Below are 21,964 nucleotides of genomic sequence, written 5' to 3' on the forward strand. Positions count from 1 at the left end.
GAGCCTAGGCAGTTTGGATGCTCACCTTACTAGACCTGGATGGAGGTGGGTGGTCCTTGGACTTCCCACAGGGCAGGGAACCCTGATTGCTCTTTGGGCTGACGAGGGAAGGGGACTTGATTGGGGGACGGGGAGGGAAATGGGAGGCGGTGGCGGGGAGGAGGCAGAAATCTTTAATAAATAAATAAATAAATAAATATTAAAAAAAAAGAAAGAAAAGAAAAAAATTGCAGGTCCTTTATAATGCTATTGAAAGACATTAAAGAAAAAGTGAACTAAGGAATACCTCAGTGAGAAGGATTCAAGGGAATAAAATATGAAGGCGAAATCACATTGCAGAGAGTTCAGGGGTGAACACCTTTGGACTGTCACTGTGGCAGTCTGCTGTAAAGATGCAGTGTCACTTCTCCTACATGCACCACAGTGGCCAGTTACTGAACAGACCATGCATTCCCAGTGTGCACTGTCTACTCTGTCATTCCCCGTGTTTTCAAACTTGAGGATGTGGCTTGAATTCAGTTCATTTAGTCCCATGTCTCCCAGCTTGGGACGGACCGTTGTGGGGGATATTTGTCAGCGTCTTGGAGAAATACCGGCTCTTTCCCCAAGACTGAGCCCATCAGGAAGTTGCCCAGGGCCCCAGCAGTAACAAAAACTCAGTATTTACCAAAGCAGATTGTCACAAGTAGCAAGACCCTCCTGTCACTTGGGAAATCCAGGGACTGAGGATGTAGTCAATACTCCATCATAGGCTTCAGGAGTCACAAGGGACTACGTCACAGAGGACTTCTGAGTAGCCCAAGACAGAGCAGAAGCTGAGCCAAAGAACTCTAAGACTGTGACTCCATCTCATGGAGCAAGTCACAACAGGATTCCTAAGGAAGCACAAGCTTCTTAAGACAGGAATAGTAGCAGAACTACCACCCATGTGTGCAGTTGAAAGGAGAAATGAAAATCAAAGCCGCCTCAACTTTTCGAAACGAAATGAGTTATCGCGACTTTCAACCTTCAGGGCACTGGAAGTGTCTGAGAAAGATATCCTGCTGCAGATCTGGGCTATTTCTTACACAAAGAATGACTCAGAATGTTGAGCAAAGACTCGAGCTGAGAGCCCCATGGAACTCTGGGGAGTAGCAGAAATGGCAGATGTATCTCAGACTGCGTATCAGTAGATGTCATGACATAACGGGATGAGACTCAGTTGTCTCACCGGGTGGGTACGGGTCCTTGAAAATGAGAAGAAACTGTTGCAGCCAGAGGCAAACTCTGACAGATTATATTTTCCAAGGATGGCCACAACATAGCTCCCGTCCATATGCTCTTCCCATCCCATCCCATATGCTCTTTTCATCCCATATGCTCTTCCCATCCCATTCCATATGCTCTTCCTACCCAATATGTCACTGCGTCTCCATCAATAGGAGCTTTCTCTACCTGACCCCAATGAGTGGACTGACAAGCAGAATATGACAAGCAGTTTCCAGGCACAGATCTTGGGGGCCCATCAGCATTCTCCTCGACGAGAGAGAGAGAGAGAGAGAGAGAGAGAGAGAGAGAGAGAGAGAGCGAGCAATCTGGTCTTGTGGTACATTATAATTCCAGTCCTATAGAGTCTAAAGCAGGAAAATGGAGAGTTCAAGACCAGCCTGGGCTACAATAATGAATTATAGGATACCTTGAGCTTATAAGCCTTTCTCAAAAATAACATAGATTGCTGGGCAAAGGTGGTGCATGCCTTTAATCCCAGCACTTGGGAGGCAGAGGCAGGCCTCTGTGGGTTCAAGGCCAGCCCAGTCTCCTAAAGGAGTTCCAGGAAACCAGGACTGTTAAACAGAGAAACCCTGTCTTAAAAACAAACAGACAAAAAAAAAGTAGCTTAAATTAAAAATATAGTTACTTTAAGCCAGTGAAGTTTGGTGACATTGTTTCTCAGCCATAGACAATCAGAACATTGCCTGATTCACACCATGAAGCGCAAGAATGGTCTGTGTCTTCTGTTATGATCACTTATTTTAACAGTAAAAACTCTTTTATTTACTCAAAATAAAAACTATCATAAAGGCTAAGGGAACTGCTCAGTGAGTAAAAAAAACTACTAGCTATGTAAGTATGAGGACCTGAGCTCAAATCCCCATCACCTATACAAAAAGTCAGGCATGACTGTGAGTTCCTTTAAGCCTAGAACTAGAAGGTAGAGAAAGGCAGCTCCCCAGGGCTTACTGGCCAGCCCAGTCAAAGCCATGATTCAGTTGAGTGGGAAGACACCTGACACACAACATGCACACATGCATACACACGCACACATACACCTATGCATACACAAATATCACAGCAAATATGAGATTTAAGATAATATATTAAAAAAATAACTCTCAGACTCCAGGAGATGAAGACTTTTTAAGCGATTCCTTTCTTGGAGCTGTGGTACAGGCCACAGCATGCACAGGACTGAGACATCTATGGGGGGGTTAGTTCCTTTCTTCTGTATCTGGGTTCTGGGACTGAACTCAGTAGCCATGCTTGACAGCAGGTACCTTTGAACAGTTAGCTCCAAGCCAGCCAGAGATACAAGGTGAGACCTTGTCTCAAAGAAAAAAACAAAACATTGATATAATAAAATTATTAAGTTTTCTATTCATCAGGATGCCATAAAACAAGTCCTAGAGGTTTTGTGGTAGAGCAAGTGCTTGCCTAACATGTGCAAGAGTCCTGGATTGGACTGTAAAAAGTAACAGGAAGAACAGAAGGAAGGGGGAAGACAGAAGAGGGGAGGGGAAGGGATGGGTTGGGAGGGGAATCAGAGCAGGGCAGAGCACAGCAGAGCACAGTAGGGCACTCACAGACGAAACCAAAGGCTGAAGGTGTAGCTAGGTTACAGGCTGCTTTCTCACAAGGCCGTTTCTCAGCACCGCGAAAGGGAGAATGAGAGACCACTACCATCTATATAACTGATAAAAGATTAATTGACAAAATATCCTATCTTAACTACTAAGAATCTACTAGAAGGAAAAGTTCTACAGAGAGGTAAGAATGTGAAAGAAACAAGTATTTCCAGATGTGGATGGAAATAATGAGCACGCATAAAAAGACTCAGCCTCATCAGTCACCAGCGTAATGCCAAATATCATCACAGTGAGACAGCTCTCCAGGCACACCAGGGGGGCAATGTGTAAATCAATCCTTATCAGATATTTTCTGCCAGTGGAATAAAAACGAGCACTATGTGTGCTGGAAGAGGATCTGTCAGTACCAGCAAGTGGAATATACCCAAACCCTCCAAATGCAATGAACTCTGGGATAATGCTGGGTACCCTAAAATAACACTGGCTGGGCAGAACAATCTCTCCACATAGATGAAGACAGCACAATGGAAGCAACCCAACTCTCTACTGACGGGGTACAGGCTGTGGAATGCTGGTATGTCAGGGTACAAACAGCCAATTGTAATCACACACATCAATATGAATAGATCTAAAAAACTACCACAAACAAAAGACTAAACTCTGGAAAGTTTTATATAAAGTCAAGGACAGAGAAAATACTTCAGAAACAAAGACAATTGGTTGTTAGGGGCTGGGGAAAAGGCTCAATGGTCAACGGCACTTGTTGCTCTTGCAGAGAACCCAGGTTCAATTCCCAGCATTCACAGCATAGCTCATAACCATCATCAACTTCAGTTCTATGGGATCCAGTTCCTTCTTCTCCCTACACAGGCACCAAACACACACATGATATACATGGGCAAAATTCTCCTATGCATAAAATAAGTGTTTAAAAAATAATAATGAATTGTTTAAAGATTATATGGATAAGTAATTCAAGAAAAAATATAGTAAACCAGAAGCAGTGGAATCATCCGTACCTGTGTCCAAACCCTGGCGAGCTCTCAGGTGATGAACACTGTGGGCAAAGACCTCTGCTTCCCTACCAGTGCACACTGTTCAACTACAGCCAATCGCCTCCAGCATGGGAGGTCCCTCACACTAAGAGAACATTCCAAAGACCATGGCTCCCTCTGCTGGGTAAAGTGTCTGTTTCAGAAACTGTAAGTCATAAATTTCAGAACTATAAAGTCATACTGAATTCCACATGTGTATACCAAAGACATTAAGAGCAGCAAAGTGATCAGCCTCCCTGACTAGCCAACAATGCAACCCTGGTCTCTTAGCGCCCCCTCCATCACCAAATAATGGCTGAAAATGCCCTTTAACACAATACAAACAACTACTATCCTCGGCATACTTATTTGAAAAAAATTAAATTTAGTATTTAATCAAAAGTGCAATAAGACATCTAAGTCATAAGGAAAACACACTTTCTAAATCTTTGAGGGCTAAGAAGATGGTTCCCTAGGTAAGAGCAGTTGTTGGTCTTCTAGAATACCAGAGTTCAGCTCCGAGTAGCTATGCTAAGCAGCTCACAACCACCAGTTTCAAAAGATCTATCCCTCTCTTCTGGCCTCTGTATGCGCAACTGTGCGCAGGCGCACACACACTCACACACACACACACACAAATAAAAAATATAACCTTTAACAAATCTTCTATTTCTTTATCTCAGGCTTTGAGACTAACAAAACAAAATTCAACATCAACAAAAACCTGCCAGAGAGTAATTACCATGAGCTCTGGTCTTTTCAGGGATGCTGTTTTCCAGAAATCCATGAGTTAGACAAATCTTCAATTCTAGGGCTTTAACTGTGCTCTGTAAAGCCTCTCAGCACATGCAGTAGTAGTATGGTGTGTGTGTGTGCATCATAAATATCATATACAAATACTGAAAATTTGCTAATTATATTTCATAAAACTGCATGAAGGTGTGTCAGGAACATATAACTGTATACAGTAACATCAAAAAACATGAACGACCTAAAATCTAATGAAACATATTCAAAATTGAAATAACTTAAAACAGCAGAACAACAGACAGACATCAAACAGAAAGATGTCTGTACTCTGTTTATGACTTGGTAGATTCAATTTTGTTGAGAAGTTAAATCCCAAATGGATTTACTGAATTCCACCAGAAATTCCATTCAAAAACCCCAGGAGGAATTGTTATAAACACATTGACTCTAAAACCAATGAGGAAAGACAAAGGACCTAGACTAGGAATAAGATCTGGAAAAGCACAAAGATGGAGCACTGGCAGGAAACTGACCTCCGGGACTGTCACAAACCTACAGTGATCAAGGCAGCACTGCACGGGGACACACAGGCAGGGCCTACAGCAATGAAACCATCTGGGAACTGAGGGATCACTATGGGTATGGCTGCCCCTTAGATTAAAACCAAAAATCAAAGGATGCTCTCCTTTGATTAACCTTGCTCTCCAACCCCCCTAGTAACTCCCAGAGGACTGATGGTCACCACCACTCTGGATTCAGCTGGTAGTATTCCTGACCCCAAAGGGACAAACTCTTGCTAGGATATCGAATGGGGACACTCTGGACTGCTCCTGTGGCCAGGGAGCAGAGGGCGAGAAGAATGACTACCATGGCAAGGGTAAGTGATTCTGACCAGAAGGAAGGATGACTGTGCTCGTACAGTGAAGGCAGGAGGAACAGCCTAGAGCAGCGATGTCTGCATGGCACCCCTTGCTACCTCCTTGTCCCACTGCAATTGTGGATGGCACAGTACAGAAAGACTAGTCTAAGAAGTGCAAGATGATCAAGGAGGGTGCAGACCCTCAGGAATGACATTCTGGGTCACTCTGCCAGGTACAGCACTCTAAGCCTGCAAGGTGATGACAGAGGAGAGAGAACTCATGGTGGAAAAGAAGGCAGGGGAGAAGCAGCAGCTGACTAACTGTGGGGACCAGAGCTGTGGTCTTCCTAGTAATTCCCATCCTCTTGACCTCCCCTTAAGGAGAATGTCCCACAAACATGCATGGAGAAGTGGTTCTTTGCAGCACACAAAACAGTCTGTGCTCACCACAGAGGTCACCTCTCTCTTCAGGCCAACAACCCCCAGCCGCTGTATCATCCCTGTTTTCTACAAGATGCTTCTAGCCCATCATGGGGCACATGGAATAACAGAATCAGTCCACTCCTTCCGGAAGAGGCAGGGCTTCAGCAGCACTCTGCGTGAGAACACCCCAGGAGCCTGGGAAAGCCACTGGTCCTGGGTTCCTGCAGTTCTTTCCTTCTCAGGTGAGACTTGCATCACCATGTGCTGTTCACTTTATTAACTCCTGTATCCCTCTGGGTACTCCCTATCCACAGCACTAAAGATCACTGCCTCAGGTAGGGTTTCTATTGCTGTGAAGAGACACCATGACCAAAGCAACACCTATAAAGAAAAACATTAATAGGGGTGGCTCACTTACAGGCTCAGAGGTTCAGTCCATCATCAGGACAGGGAGCATGGCAGGCAAGCAGATGCCATGCTGGAGTAGTAGCGAAGAGTCCTAAATCTTGTGGCAACAGGAAGTCAACTGAGACACTAGAGGGTATCCTGAGCTCAGGAAACCTCAAAGCCCATCTCTACAGTGACTTCCTCCAATGAGGCCACACCCATGCTAACAAAGCCATACTCCTTAACAATGCCACTCCCAATGAGATTATGGCAGCCAATTACATTCAAACTGTCACAATCATGCATATCTGGTACTATCTTGCCACCTCCTTCTCTACTCCAAAGTCCTAAAGGATCCTGTGTTTGCATTCGTTCAATATAACTTCACATGGATGCAAGAAATACAAGTACCTGTTACACATGAGACACAAGTGGGTAAACCTTGGTCTAACAACTATGCCTGCACGTCAAACTCCATCATTTGCTTTATAAACAAAGTCTTACTGACACACTCTTTACATACGATTTATAGCTGCTTCTCACAGAAAGCAGGCGAATCGGGCTGTGCCAGAGGCTGCAAGACCAGCTGTCTCCTATCCAGCCAAGTATAATACAAGGCTGCCGGCCCCTGGTCTAGTGAACAGACGTAACGGTGTTTATTTGGGGGTTACACAGACAGCATGAGACAAGGAACAGACAGGCCTACCTTGTCCCCACTGCGTTGCCAACAACAAGCACATTCAATCTGAATATTATAAGCGGCAGAACCATTCAATCCCTACTCCTAAGTGTGGGCCAAGTCCAAATGTTAGCATTCCTAGTTTGTAGATGAGGCCACAGGGCCACAGAGTATAAGCAGTTTACTTAGAGATGCATGGATGGGAAACTGTAAATAGCTGGGTTTGGAGCCCAGCCCTGCCGTACTCCACACCCTGTTACAACCCTCCCATCACTGAGCTCACATTATACTCCACTCCCCCTCACATGGTGTGGGAAAGCTACAGCCAGTGTTACTAGAAAAGGGGGTGTAGTGAGAACTGCTGGCTTACAGTAAGGTCGGGAGCTCACTCTTCATTGACTAACCTTCGGACTTCTTTCTCAATGGACACTAGATCTTCTGTTGGAATGATGGGGACACCCAGATAAAAAAGAAAATTCTGTCACACTCTTATCTCCCAGCACTCCCTTGTAATGACACCCAACTTGTTTATTGGTGTCCTCCACAGGCAGACACCTGCTGCTAATGAAGATTCAACTGAGTGCCACCTTGAAAGCAAACTTCTCTGAGGGACTTCATAGAGATAACCTTCCTAGAGCCCTGAAGCCATGTCCTATCAGAGGCTTCAGAAGAGATCCAGGGTTCATCCATGTGCAGAAAGGGGTGCCCATTTTCTCTGTTCCGCATCACCATGGATACAGTAGGTGTGACAAGTGCTTGAGAAAGGATAAGAAGAAACAGGACAGAGAGAGCAAGGCGGCATATGTAAGGGTATAATTACCAGAGACACCCCCCCCCCAAAGAAAACCCACAAAATTCTAACAAGAGTTCAAAACTGGGTCAGCAAGATAGCTCAGCAAGTGAGAGCACTGTCGCCAAGGCAGACGATCTGAGATTGATCCCAAGGCCCCACGTGGCGGAAGGACAGAATCAACTCTCATGAGTAGCCCTGAGTAGCCTTCAGGCCTCCACACATGCACTGTGATACACCCCTGGAACTGCATAAAGAAATAAAACTAAAACTTAGAATACAGCTCAGAACGTAACTTTAAAATATCTTTTCAAGTTTTATGCACACACACAAAATACTAGCCCCTCATATCAGAGCGTAAGTTTCAATCAAGCAATTGATAAAAGGCTGATGTGAGTGGCATAAATACACTTACGTCAACTGTGCTTCCTGAGGCTCACATGACACATCTGCCTGGCATCGCTCATTCCTAGCTTACCAGTCTGCCAACTCCACACGCAGAATGGTGTGTCTGTTCTGCCTTTCAGGAACTTCAGTGAACCTCGTCTTACAACCGCACAACAAATCCCCACTGTTCTCTGCTAATCCTAAACTGCGCTTTCCTGAGAAAGGCTAACTAACCCCATGTCTCTTTCCTGTTGTTTCTGTGTCAATAACAGCTGGGATGTGCTCCTATGCGATCTCCCTCCAGCTCGAGAGAGCTCTCTGCCGTCTAACAGGGCGGAGCACTTGTGAACCACACTGCTCCCAAGAGATTTCTGAATTGTGGTTCCAATCTCTACTGAAGCTAGTGGATAAATAAATAAATAAATAAATAACAAGCAGAGAGAATTCAGAGAAAACTAGCCAAGGAGCACAGAAAATAGCAATTTTAAGGATAAACTGGTAGCAGTCACATGCCTAAAACAAACACAGAGGGAAAGGATAAAGAAACCTGCCAGACAGCGTGGAAGGCAGAAATATTTCAGGGTCAGGGCAGAGAAACAACTCACAGGTTTGAAATTAGTGAGAATTAATCACCAACACACCTTAGACAGGACTTTACAAAACTGTGTTGACAATCAGGCTTCACCTGGTTTGACAGCGTATTTCAACATCCCATTGGCATGTCTACCAACACCCGGGCAGCTTCCACATCACAAGATGGCAGTGGTTGGCTGTACCCGCAGAATTGCGCTGATTTAATAGTTCCGTGTATAATTCTCAGCCCAGGGTTCAACTGGTGAGGCTCCCGTCCTTGGCAGATCTTCCCCTGTGCCTCGGGCTTTCAGAGAACGCCAAGGACCCCTCCTGCCTCAGAATGTTGCACAACAGTCTGAGTCATTGCTTTGCTCTCAGACGGTCTACACACAATCTCCTAGGCCAAAAAAGCTGCCCCAACTTAACATCCTCTGCAGTCATTGCTTGTTCCATAGATATACGCTCTTGCAGCTGCAAACACCAGAAACCAATCTTGACAAAGTTAACTAGAAAAGAATATGAAAATATCAAATAGGGCACAAACCAGCAGAGAGCTAGAGAACAGGAGGAACAAGGATAAGGCAGAGAGAGACAAAAGCAGAGGGCCAGGTGGCAAACACAGCTAGAACCACATTTGAGACCAAGCCCTAGAATAGGTGAGTCCCAAAGCCAGCACTGGCACTATGTCCCTGTATGCATCCACCATTGTTCCTACCGACTCTCGCCTCTGTCCCAGGAAGATTAAAACTGTCCTTTCCCTTGCATGAAGATTTAGTCCTGGGTGCAAACACCTAAACAGCCAGAATGGCCATGTGCCTGCATCCTCCTTGCCATGAGGGATAAGGAGGGTGGGCTCAATCACCTAGGCTTTCACTCTAATGGTCTCCTTCCCACCAAGACCACAAAAGAGGAACTCCCACAAATAGAAAAGTTGAGCATGATTAGGAACAAAAAAAAGCTAAAAGCTCCATATAAGCATATAAGCATATGTATGTTTAAATTTTTCACCAATATTCCAGAACTCCAACCTGGCTGTTAATTATACCTTTATGAGATCTCATATATATATATATATATATATATATATGTATGTGTGTGTATGTATATGTATATATATGTATGTAGATGTATATATACATATATATGTTTTTGTGTTAATTACTGACCTTTATGAGATCATATATGTGTATGTGTATGTATACACATTTACACATATACACATAATACATCCAAATATACATATATATATACACACAAATGCATTATATATATAGCTAGAGAGATGGAGAGACCCTGGACATTTGCCCACTTCTCAATGCTCCATACTTCTTGAGATACTAACTAGGTGCAAAGGTCTAAATACCCAGAAATACTGAAGATGTTTATGAAGAACTGAAAACTATTATGGACTGTTAACTGGCTCTAAAAAGACTAAGATTATAGTCTAAGCCTCAATAAGGAAATGTTAAACACCAATAAAAATTCTAAATAAGATGGCTAATCAGGTAAAGGCCTCCAAGCCTGACTACCTGAATTCAATATCAAGGACCCAAAGAGTGGAAGGAGAGAGATAACTCCTACAAAGTGTTCTCTGGCCTACACACACAGCGACGTGTATGTACGCATGCATGGACACACACACACACAATACACGCACACACACACACACACACACACACACACACACTGTTACTAAATTAACGGTTGTAGACCACAGGCTTCCTTCCTGCTCAAAGCCCTTGCCTTGGCTGCTTTCTTACGAAGCAAATGTCTACTCTAGGGGCTAGAGAGATGGCTCAGTGGTTTAGGGCACTTGTTCCTGTAGAGGACCCAGGTTCCATTCTCAGCACCTACACATTGGCTCGTAACCATCTATAACTCCAGTCCCAGGGGATCTATCACCCCGGTGCATAAACATACATGCAGACGAAACACTCATACATACAAAAAGTAAATAAATCTTTTTTAAAAAGGCCTATTCTGTAGCTATAAACCTAATAAATTCCACCAAATTCACACCTGTGACATCCTAAGACTAGCCATGTTTATAAATTCCACCAAATTCACCCCTGTGATGTCCTAAGACTAGCCATGTTTGTCTCCTCCCAGTTGTCACATGAAAACATGAAGACTTGGGCCCCATCCTCAACATCACCAGAAAAATAAAAAAAAACAAAAAACAAGAGGAAGGAATGATGGACCTCATTAACCCATGAGTCGCTATTCGAGAAAACTAACACCTAGAAAGGCAAGGGCACGCCTGCTCATCACTGGGGTGGAGAGAAGATGAACAACCGTGGTACAGTCTAGGGGTCTGGATCAAGTTCATCTTATCTGTCAGTTAAAGGATGGAAAAGAGGTGGAGAAATCTCAAACACTGCCAACAGGAGCAGACAAGGTTGAAGAAAGGTGTCTATTGGAGTGAACACACACACACACACACACACACACACCAGAAACACGGAGAAAAAGACCTTCTCTCAAAGCAGGAGGGTGGGGAGTAGTCTCAGGAAGCCTAAAAAAAACCCAGTCTCTTCTCAGGGGGTGGGGTTTTTAAAGTGTTGAAGAGTTTTCCTCCCCTGATTTAGGGCTGGTCCTTTTGAGGAAAGATGGGATGGGTGACTGGCCCACAGCTGTTATGTAACACATTCTGAGCCAGCTTTGAACTCGCTCAGCCAGTCCTTCAGCGGCAGGCCTCCTGGTGAGAGAAAAAAGCCTGCAAGGTCTTTGTTTAAAGCTGTCAGAGTCTGTCTCAACTGGGGAGAGTGGGGAAGAAACCCGTCATCTTGGAAATTTGCCACCTTTGTTACCTAACCATGGCCCTCTCCCTATCTGTCTGCCTCCCAGAGAGTCTGTATAACATCAGACCCTCAATGGTACAGTTGGATAGAAGGAGTCACTTGGAACAGTTCTAATAGCGCAATACAGTGTCACAAGGTCAACTGAGTTTTTCTATATAGCTAGTAGAGGGGATTTTAATGTCCAACAAGAAAAATGAGACATTTCCAAGGTGACCCGAGAGTCTGTGGATGGAATCTGGTCACAAAGCACATATTCTTGTGTGGAAATGCCACACCACACCCAGCAAAGATGTAATTAGTGGGTCAACTTAAGACGAAAATATATCTAAAACAAAAACATCAACACACACAAACTATTCTCTGATTAATGTGCTGCTTCTCATTTCAAAACTAGTGTTGCCAAAACTGAGAGCGGGTCATATGTGCCAATAAAGAAACCTCTAGCAAACGGTATCAGGTGTGAGTCTGAACCAATTTCTTAGTGAGAGAGAGAGAGAGAGAGAGAGAGAGATAGAGAAGAAAAAGCATTCCTTATACTTTTTTTTTTTTTTTTGATTTTCGAGACAGGGTTTCTCTGTCTTTTGGTTCCTGTCCTGGAACTAGCTCTTGTAGACCAGGCTGGCCCAAAAGAAAAATATCCAAAAGAAAAGCATACTTTTAATGCTCCCAAACTCAACTGACCAATTTGATATTGGATATTTTTCTTTTACTTGCTTAAGAAATGAAAATAACTCCCTGCGTCTCCAGGTCCCTGCACTCCGCTGGTCTCAGCAGCTTGGCACTTAAACTTAGCGCCTGAAACTTGACCTTTATGGACTTGGTGAAATGAGAAGTGAGAGAATAATAAAATCACATATATGCATTTTGTGCTTTCCTACTGAAAAAAGATGTCCACTAGAGGGAGTAAAGAGTCCACCCATTGTGGGAGCTGAACCGGTTCCCTTCAAAAGATTTACAAGATAATCTAAGAATTTGCAAGAATGTTTCACAGGGTGACAAAAAAATGACTCAGGGGTCTTACATTTTAAAACATCTGCTCAAGTTTCTGTCAACAGAGATACCAATGAGATTTTTCAACTCTACAGCTTACTGGCCTACTGAAAAGTTGATTTGGGGGTTGGGGGTAATATGATCCTATCAACTTTTAACACACAATCACATTTGTATAGCCTTCATTCTATCAGGAAAGAGGTTTCATTACTCCCCCAAACACTCTCTTCCCTTCACTGTATGGTCAACGCCCTTCCCCAATCTGACAGCCTTCCATTGTGTAGATGAACTGTGCTGTCCAGCCAACCATGGGACGGTTAGGTTGTTTCCAGTTACTGCTAATTATTAACAGAGCCGCTACAGATACAAGTTTTCCTTTCGTACACTAAATTTTCATTGCTGTAGGGAAATACCCAAAAGCAATGCTGAGTGAGATCCTCTATATTAACTCTCTATGACACTGCCAACAGGTTTTCCAAAGTGACTGCCAACCTAGGATTCCCGCCAATGACAGAGGTCTCAACCTCTGCACCTCAGCAGCACTTGACGTTGGTGGTGGCATTTTTATTTTAGCCACTTAGTGGTTGCTGCTTTACTTTGCATCTCCATAAGGTTTACTATGTTAGACACATTTGAGGGCTGTCATCTGCATATCTTGAAGTATCTGCTCAAACCTCTTCCTCATTCTTGTTGAGCAACTACTGAATTCAAACGTTCTTCATATGTTCTTGGTTCCCATCCACTGCCACATGTGTGCTTCACAGATACTTCTGCCTGTCCTCCTTTTCTGTTTGTTTTTTGTTTTGTTTCATTTTTAATGTGTATAGATGTTTGTGTACCTGGTGGTCAGAAGAGGGCTCCAGATCCCTGGAACTGGAGTTACAGTTATAAGAGTCACGTACATACTAGGGATAGAACCTGAGTCCTCTGCAATTGTGGCAAGCACTCTTAACTGATGAGCCAGCTATCTAGCCCCCTTTCCATGAGCCTAAAGATCAGATGAAATTACTGAAATGGAACTGCCTCATAAACAGGGGGATGGGAAAAGCCAAACAGGGGATCAATCATCAGATGAACATCCTGGCACTATTTGACTTTGCTTGTACTGAGTTTGGGGAGAGGTTCTCACTAGGCAGTCCAGAGTGGCATCAAACTGAGCTCCTCCTACCATCAGCCTCTTGAGTGCTGAGATCACAAGCGTGCAACCACCATGCTTGGCTTGAAACTGCTTATAAAAACACATGGCACAATGGTAGTACATGTGACTCTAAAAGACTCTGTGGTATGACCAGCTGTGTCCCTCACGCAGAGGTCTGGGAATGTAAAACTGCTAAAACAGCCACCCTCTGGTTCACCTATGAGCACCTATTACTGAGACCCAGGACTCTGAAGTCACTGGTGTTGGTAATGGAGAGAGGGAACCCTAGACGGCACTGGGAGCTTCTCTACTGCATCTTCCCTCAATTTCATGGACATCCAGACAGCAGGATCTCACTTTCCTTCTTACACACTAAGCTCTCTCTTCACATTCATCGCTGTTTGACTCCTGAAAAACCATAGCTAAGTTAAGGGCATTCACCAAACAAATACAATGAACATTTTTAAAATCTAGAGATATTAGATTCCTTCCAAAATGAGGGCTTTATTCCTCACCCGTGTTATAAAATTACCCAACACATATATGTAATTTCTCTTTTTAAAACACACAGTCGCTGGGCGATGGTGGCACACGCCTTTAATCCCAGCACGCGGGAGGCAGAGGCAGGCGGATCTCTGGGAGTTCGAGACCAGCCTGGTCTACAGAGCTAGTTCCAGGACAGGCTCCAAAGCCACAGAGAAACCCTGTCTCGAAAAAACAAAAACAAAAAACAAAAATAAAAATAAAAAAACACAGTCAGGTGCTGGAGATATAGTTCAAAGGTAATAGAAGAGCCTGGGTTTGATCTCCATCACTACAGAAACAAAACACAAAAGATAATGGACTGTTTGCATTCATGTCGCTTTCTCTAATAGCACAGACTCAGGTACCACCCTGCTGCACTTAGATTGACTGTTGCCCATACCTCCTTCATTTAGGATGTTCATAAAGAAGGCACTCTATCAGTTACTATGCATCACAAGAACTCCGTGGCTACAAATGTGCTGCCCACAAATGCTCCTCACTGGACTGTGATTATTTATCATCAACATATCTGTTGAGCTATGTCAACCTCATCTTGGGGAAACTGAGTCAGCCTGGCATATCACAAGAACAGTGATTTTCTTTACAGACAGTCCTTGACTCAAATGATGAGCCTTCCACTATTAACTCCAAGACTCTGAACATGTTTGTAAGCCCGGCTTTATTCATTTCCTAACCTTCATATTTCGGGAAGCTCAGAGTGGCAGCTCAGGCCCAAAACCTCAGCACTTAGAAGGCTGGGACAGGAGTGCCACAAGTTCAAGCCATCCTGGACTGTAGAGTAAGACTGTATCTCCAGAAAAGAGAAAAAAAAATCATAATGAGGATATCAGCTTTACATCTACAGAGATAAATGGCAAATTACATACCGAGTTTGCATCATCAGAGATGTTCTGGAATGTTAGTTTCTTTCTTTCCAACAAGAACTCTCTAGCTTGTCCTTTTCAGCACTTTCTAGACTACATAAAAGGACTGACTCCCTTCCATAAATCTGGACCTTTTGAAGTATGTCCTAAACTCTGCCAACTCTCCATCCACTCCAGATCTAACCTGCCTTGACGTATTCTCTCTTCTTCAGCTTCCATGATAACTTGGCTTTCGTGTTCTTCACCTGAAGAAAGGAGCTGGAGATACACAGGTCAGAATAGCAAAGGCAACCCTCCCCAGAACTCTGGCATGGAGCACCAACTCCGGAAGGCTGCGTGTGCCAGCTGGCTGTACGCTCACCTCCATACAAGTCACAGGCCCCTTCACCAGTGGTTTACATGTTTAAAGTCAGTGGTTAATTTACAGAATTCTCATGCAGAAAAAAACAAGGTGATAGTGAGCATTCAGTGCTAAATAACAAAAGGCTGTCCTGTTTATGAGTCAAGCACTCGACTACCAAAATAAGACACTACGGAGGAAATCATTAGAACCAGCCCCCCATATCCATGAGTTCTATGTCTTAAGATTCACCCATGCTTGGACCAGCCAACACTATATGAAGAAAAGACTTCTGGCAGATGAAGTGGCTCCTATGTGTACTCTCAGACCTTCAGGACACTGACACAGAAGGATCACTTTTGAGCCTAGGAGTTTAAGGTCAGCTCAAACAATATAGCAAGACTCCCATCTCAAATATTTAAAAAAAAAAATAGTTTGCAGAAAGTTCAAAAAGCACTGGAGCCGCCACCTCACACGCCCTCAGATTCTCCTGGGTACTCCCAGCAGAGCTTCCTTTGCCTCCCCTAGTTCACCTCACTTTCTGTTCACGATCTGATCTGTGCAGTCAGGAGCACAGTGCTTGTATCTGGATGGCATATGTGTGCTTTGGTCACTATCTCATAGCAATGAGATAACTACGTATTTATATTGGGTATTGTAAGGAATCGAGAGAGGATTTAAAGTGTAAGAGCTGTGTTTAGGTTACATGGAAATGCTATATTTTATATAAGGAACTTTAGCACATGCAGATTTTTGGATAAATGGGGAGTTCCTGGAACCAACACTTGGTAGACACTGAAGGACCACCACACTTAATGAAGAAACATCTTCTGTCATGTGAATTCTTTTATCAACAGGGATGTGTGATTAAGTTTAATACTGAAAGGAAATATTCTAGTAATCAGTGTTCAGTGGTCAACTCCAGGAATACATGCCTATGTTATTCTCCTGAGAATTCAAGAGCCTCAGGACACTCAATGGGAGATACCCTATTTAAGATCACAGCAGGAAAGACTGTACCTTACTCACCGAGAAAAGTCTCTCAGAGCGGTTCTAGCCAAGTCTTGATGGGTACAATCAAGGAATTTCCCAAAAGGACAATCACTTAAGAATCCCCAGTGCAGTTTGGTATGTGCAGCCTGAACGGGACTTCCCACCATCTGATACCAATAAGCACTCAGGCCTCAGATTAAACTCAGGCCATTCAAGACCCTAATCAGAACTTAGATCAGCAAATAATTGCCAAATGGAGAAACAACTAACAGCTCACATGACAATCCTGACATCGGGGCACTGGAAACATTGGAGGACACGCCCTCAGGCGATCTGGCAGGAAATGCACACCAGCACCTCTTTAGCCCTACATGCTACAACCACCCTGTATGCTATGACCGCCCTGCATGCTATGACCACCCTACATGCTATGACCGCCCTGCATGCCATGACCACCCTACATGCTATGACCACCCTACATGCTATGACCACCCTACATGCTATGACCACCCTACATGCTACATGCTATGACCACCCTACATGCTATGACCACCCTACATGCTACATGCTATGACCACCCTACATGCCATGACCACCCTGCATGCTATGACCACCCTACATGCTATGACCACCCTCACCCTGTTCTGCTTTGCACAAAAGTTAGTCAGGAGGGAAACAAAGAAATAGATCAGGTAGAAGAAGACACATGCTTGAAGCCGTGCATCCCGGGCTGACAGGCTCATTAGACATGTTCTGATCAAGATCCTTGCTTTTCGGTTAGAATAAAGGAGAGCACGAGCTACAAGTCTCCCTGTTCAGCTCTCCACTCCTGGTTAAGTCCTCTCCAGTTCTTGGCACTGACAGGCTTCTATAGAGGATAAGCAGCTCCTCTCTGCACCTGTGTGACTCCATTCCTCTTAAGTTGTCTTCCATCACCTGAATTTTAGGTAGGTCTCCCAGGCCTCCATCAATAAAATACCCTACTGCTCAGAGAGAAAGCACCATAGATCTCCATTTCCCCTCAGAATACCTGGTACTAACTGTCCACACCATAAAGTATTGTCAGCCAATCCCATGGAGAAAGCAGGTGTGCAGCATCCAGCTAGTTAGAGACGAGAAGGAATTCTAACACAATCCCACACATGTACCCTGAGCTGTTTCAAGACCAGACATTCTGCCCCAGAGTATTCCAATCCTTGGTCCTCAGCAAAGCTATCCCCAGAGGGACCGTTTCACCCTGCCAGGCACTCTGGAATTACTAAGTCATTACTAAGTCCAGGCAAGCAGGAGGCGTGGAAATTTTTCCCTGCTGGAAAAGCATCCCAACAAAAGCCTGTTCCGTGCTGCTCTGATGGAGCAGGACAAACCGCAGTTGGTTTTATTTTAACAGCCCATTCAGTCAGGCACTTAGCACATCACAAACAGAACCACCGCTCCAGTGGACACAGGAAATTCCTTCACTTCAGGAAGTTTCCAGATGCGGAGCAGATGCACTCAGTCTCCCTAAGGTCCTTCTGCAGACTTTACACACTGCCAATACCTGTAGAGCTGACGGTTGTCTTCAAAATCCTCCTGGCCCCATTTTCCCTTGATATCTTCGATCACGTGATTCTTCAGGAATTTCTTCAGCAGCTGGACTGTCTGTTTGCGAGTTACCTCGGGCCCAAAGTTCTGACTGTTCCTCAGAAGCTCGTGCAGCCAGTCCACAGCTTCGGCAGCTGAGAAGCAATGCTCGTAGCTCTTAAAACGACAGCGATGTTTCCGTAAAGGCATCCTGGCACGAAAAAGCTCCACCGTCTCGTTCCACTAGGCAAAAGACACAAAAGTGTGTAGTTACCGACCAGTGTTCTTTAAGGGTTACTAAGTCCCAAATATTTAAATCAAGGAATACCAATTTTCCATTTAACAAACTGCAGGAAGACTGGGGACGGTTTAGCATACGCAAGACCCTAGGTTAGAGGATAAATATAGATTGATCTACAAACTGGGAGGCTGCTAGGTAGGTAAACAGGTAAACAGATAAAATCTAATTATTTAAATAAAAAGGAAAAACACTGGAATAACAGATGGAGATTTAGTATGTTATTTGCAACCTTCAGATTCTTAAAGTCCTAAAGAATGACTGGTGGGAGGTAATGATTAAACTGGTGTGGATGTAATCATACCACACAACGATACACTTAGAAATAGTTAAAGTAGTCTAAATTGTCAGGTGGTGGCGGCACACGCCTTTAATCCCAGCAATCAGGGAGGCAGAGACAGGTGGATTTCTGTGAGTTTGAGGATGGCCTGGTCTACAGGAGCTAGTTCCAGGACAGGCTCCAAAGCTACAGAAAAACCCTGTCTCAAAAAAAAAAAAGTCTAAGTTATGGTTATTTTGTTACAATTGGAATGGAAACCATGGTAGGAGTACTGGTTAAAATGAAGCTCATCGCTGGGCTTGGTGCTACACACTTGTATATAATCCCAGAACTCAGGAAGCCGAGGCAGAAGGGCTTGGAGTTCAAAGCCAGCCTAGAATTCATATAAAGTCCCAGGTCCAGCTTAGATCATATAGTGAAACACTGCCAAACCTTACCCCCCAAATCTATCCCCTTATATACAATTCATTTCTAGAAGTTCCATGTTTACTATGACTTCACTCGGCACAGACTGTTCACAGTGTGGGAGGCATCGTGTGGGGAAAGAAGAAAGGTATGAATAGTAATAACGATACACCTCCCAATGTCACAGGGCTCAGGACAGCAGAGAAAAACCTTTACAAGGTAGTATCAAGAGTCTGCTTAGTCACCAAGGAAGCTGTTTGAAAAGACTCACTAGTCAGTCTCTCAAAGCACACACACAAACTGTAAAGCCCCTTCTTTTCTTTGGCTGCAGTCAAGTTTTCCTAACCCCTTCACTTGCCTGAGAGGGAGGTTGGCTTGGGGCTCTTCTGAAGAACACAGTTCAGTTCAGCATGGTGTCCTCAGAAGCCATAGGGACACAGAAGACTGAACAGACAGAGCTCAGGCTCTGAAGCCCTGTCTGACTTCACAGCCCGCTCTGCTAATGACCAGCAGGCCAGCCTTATATCGGAGTTAGCCGAGCCTGCGTATCTCTAGCTGCGTAGCAACAAAGACCAGAGACATAAAAAAAAATAAAAGATAAAAAGTGTATTGCAGTATCTGCCCTGATGTAGGTACTTAACAAATCTTACTGCTATCGCCTTTATTGTCAGGGTATAGCCATTAAAGCTGAGCAAGTATGCAGAAAAGCCCCCGCATTGAGTCTCTAGGATTCAGCCCGATCTCTACCAATAAGCAGAATACACTGGGCAAGGTTAACACATTTCTGTAGAATATAGCAATTATAGCAAACTAAAACGCAAAAAGTTGAGATTCTGATATATGAAAATCATGGAACCCAGCTGGAGCGTTGGCAAGTACCCATATTCTTCTGATTTGCCTTAAGGCAAGACGAATGTGAGTTCAAAGCCAGCCTGAGCTACAATACAAGCCCCACCCACCCAGTCCAAAAAGAGAGCAATCAAAAGAAGGTCAAGGAGGTTAGGTGTTACCCAGGGTCAGTCTGCTAAGAAACAGGGCTGGTTCAATCTACTCTAGTCAGATCAGAGAGAAATAAGGCCCTGGTGTATGAACCTTTAAGCAAACAAACCTGTGTCACATGAGCGCATACTGACCAGCGCTAACACACAGCCGCCAATGCTTACAGCAGTTAGTCTGGCCTTGGCTAAGAGATGTCTTCAACAGGACAGAATCAATCTCTGAAGAAAGGGAAAAATATGAGGTGCTGGGTGAGACTGGGGTTCTAATCCCAGACTTTCTATTCACAGTTTTCGTAAGGTTTGGTACATATTAAGTACCACAAAAAATATCCAGTTTCCTTCTGCTCCCAAATGCCACTGATAGAATCACATGAGCCACTATGTCACTTTAAGACAAAATCCAGATCTCTCTAGATGTCATTTTTTAACAACTTCAAGACAGCTCAGCCTCTTCAAGACTCCTTGTCTTTCGGTGACAGGAAACCAGGACATGAATAGGTCTAGAATAGGGAAGCTTTATGAACATGGCAATGACCTAGTCAGCATCCCAGCAGACGACACAGGTAGCCGGGAGTGGCTGCTGCAAGCATCACAGAGCGGTCATTATATAAAACAGTCAGTTTTCCACAGCCTATGCCAAAGACACCAAGAACACCACAGCAATGTTCCTGGCATGCCTCGGAATTAATCCCACCACTCATGAGGCTCTTGTCCACTCTGCTTCCAGAATGTGGATGTGTGAATAAATAGCTGCCATTTCTGTTCCTCACACAGCAGGACTCCGCCAACCTTTCTCTCCACTGTGCCTTTGTATCCTGCAGTCCTCACAGTCACTGATTCTGCTCTATTGGAGGCATGAACCTGGGATAGTGGAGCTTAAAAAGGAGGTGGGCTAAAGCCTCCTGCAATAGCCGTCTTTATTGAGAGCACCAGACGATTTATATTCTGAGGGTATTATATTGTGAGGTTTGGAAAGTCATATGAGCAGAGTTCACTTGAGTTCTAGCTGTATACAGTCACAAGGGCACAGTCACATGAGTCAGGCTGGATACTACTGAGGACAGCTCCTGCTTAGAAACATCATTCTAGATAATCATGGGTAAGACGACGGGTGACCTAAAGTAAACCTACTCCTATTACACCTGGGAGAAGCAGGAAAAAGTACATTCCAAGAACAATCCATGTCCTGGAAAAACAGAGGTTACAAGATGCTTGCCTTGTTCCTTGGAGTTATCTCACAAGTTCTCAAAAATTCTCCTCACACAGCTTCATGGACCATGTTCCGACACTAACTACCTTCCAAAAGGTTAGGGATTGTTCCAAACCACACAGCACAAGCCTTCTGGAAACTATTTTTAAATGAGTTTAGAAAACAAAAAAGACAGCTGTCCCACTGAGAACGAGCAAACAGCTGACTGGCGCATGTGTCGTCGTGAACTGGACCCATCATTTCACTTTTACCATAAAACTTTAGCTAATCTGTAAAGTTTTATTTTCAAGCCAGACATCAGGGCTTTAGAAAATGAGGAAGTTACATGTTATGAGACATTACAGCCAACCAGGGAGGAGACTATAGACCCTGCCATTTGTGTGCTAAGAGTCTCCAGGCTCTTCCTGAAGAAACAGGAAGTTGAGAGGGATGCTGAGAGGAAAAGAGTTGGGCCAAGGATAAGGGAAGGAAAGGCCAGCCTTGAAGGACAAGAGAGGACGAGTTACAAAACATTTATTTATGCAATAAAAGCTTTAAGACACAGCTGGAAGATATTTGGAAAATATCCACAGGTTCTACTTTTAATAATAACTAATTTCTGGTAACAGCAACCCTCACGGTTAAGGGGAAAAAACTGATGATCACTGTGTCTTTTAAAATCTTAATAATTAACATTAAGTTTCTCAAATACATAATAAGACTGCAAGGTGAATTGATTACCTGTAAAATACTGGTAAAACTGGGGGTCTTTATTAATTACCCATATACTTTTCTTTTTAATTAACTGATTAACTTAAACAGGGCCTGAATGTCA

The 21,964-nt window shown here is 44.0% G+C and overlaps 1 protein-coding gene across 1 annotated transcript in view; it reads right to left on the reverse strand.

The window, feature by feature from the left end:
* Depdc1b (DEP domain containing 1B) overlaps positions 1–21,964 on the reverse strand; it is a 59,831-nt gene that overhangs the window by 34,655 nt on the left and 3,212 nt on the right. Inside the window, exon 2 of the mRNA XM_041663522.1 lies at positions 17,937–18,202. Within this exon, the coding sequence (XP_041519456.1) occupies positions 17,937–18,202 (266 nt within the window). The remainder of the gene's footprint in view (positions 1–17,936; positions 18,203–21,964) is intronic.

Source organism: Microtus oregoni, unplaced genomic scaffold (assembly GCF_018167655.1).
Source record: "Microtus oregoni isolate MIOR12 unplaced genomic scaffold, Mior012 000014F_ref0000157, whole genome shotgun sequence".
NCBI classification, from domain to species: domain Eukaryota; kingdom Metazoa; phylum Chordata; class Mammalia; order Rodentia; family Cricetidae; genus Microtus; species Microtus oregoni.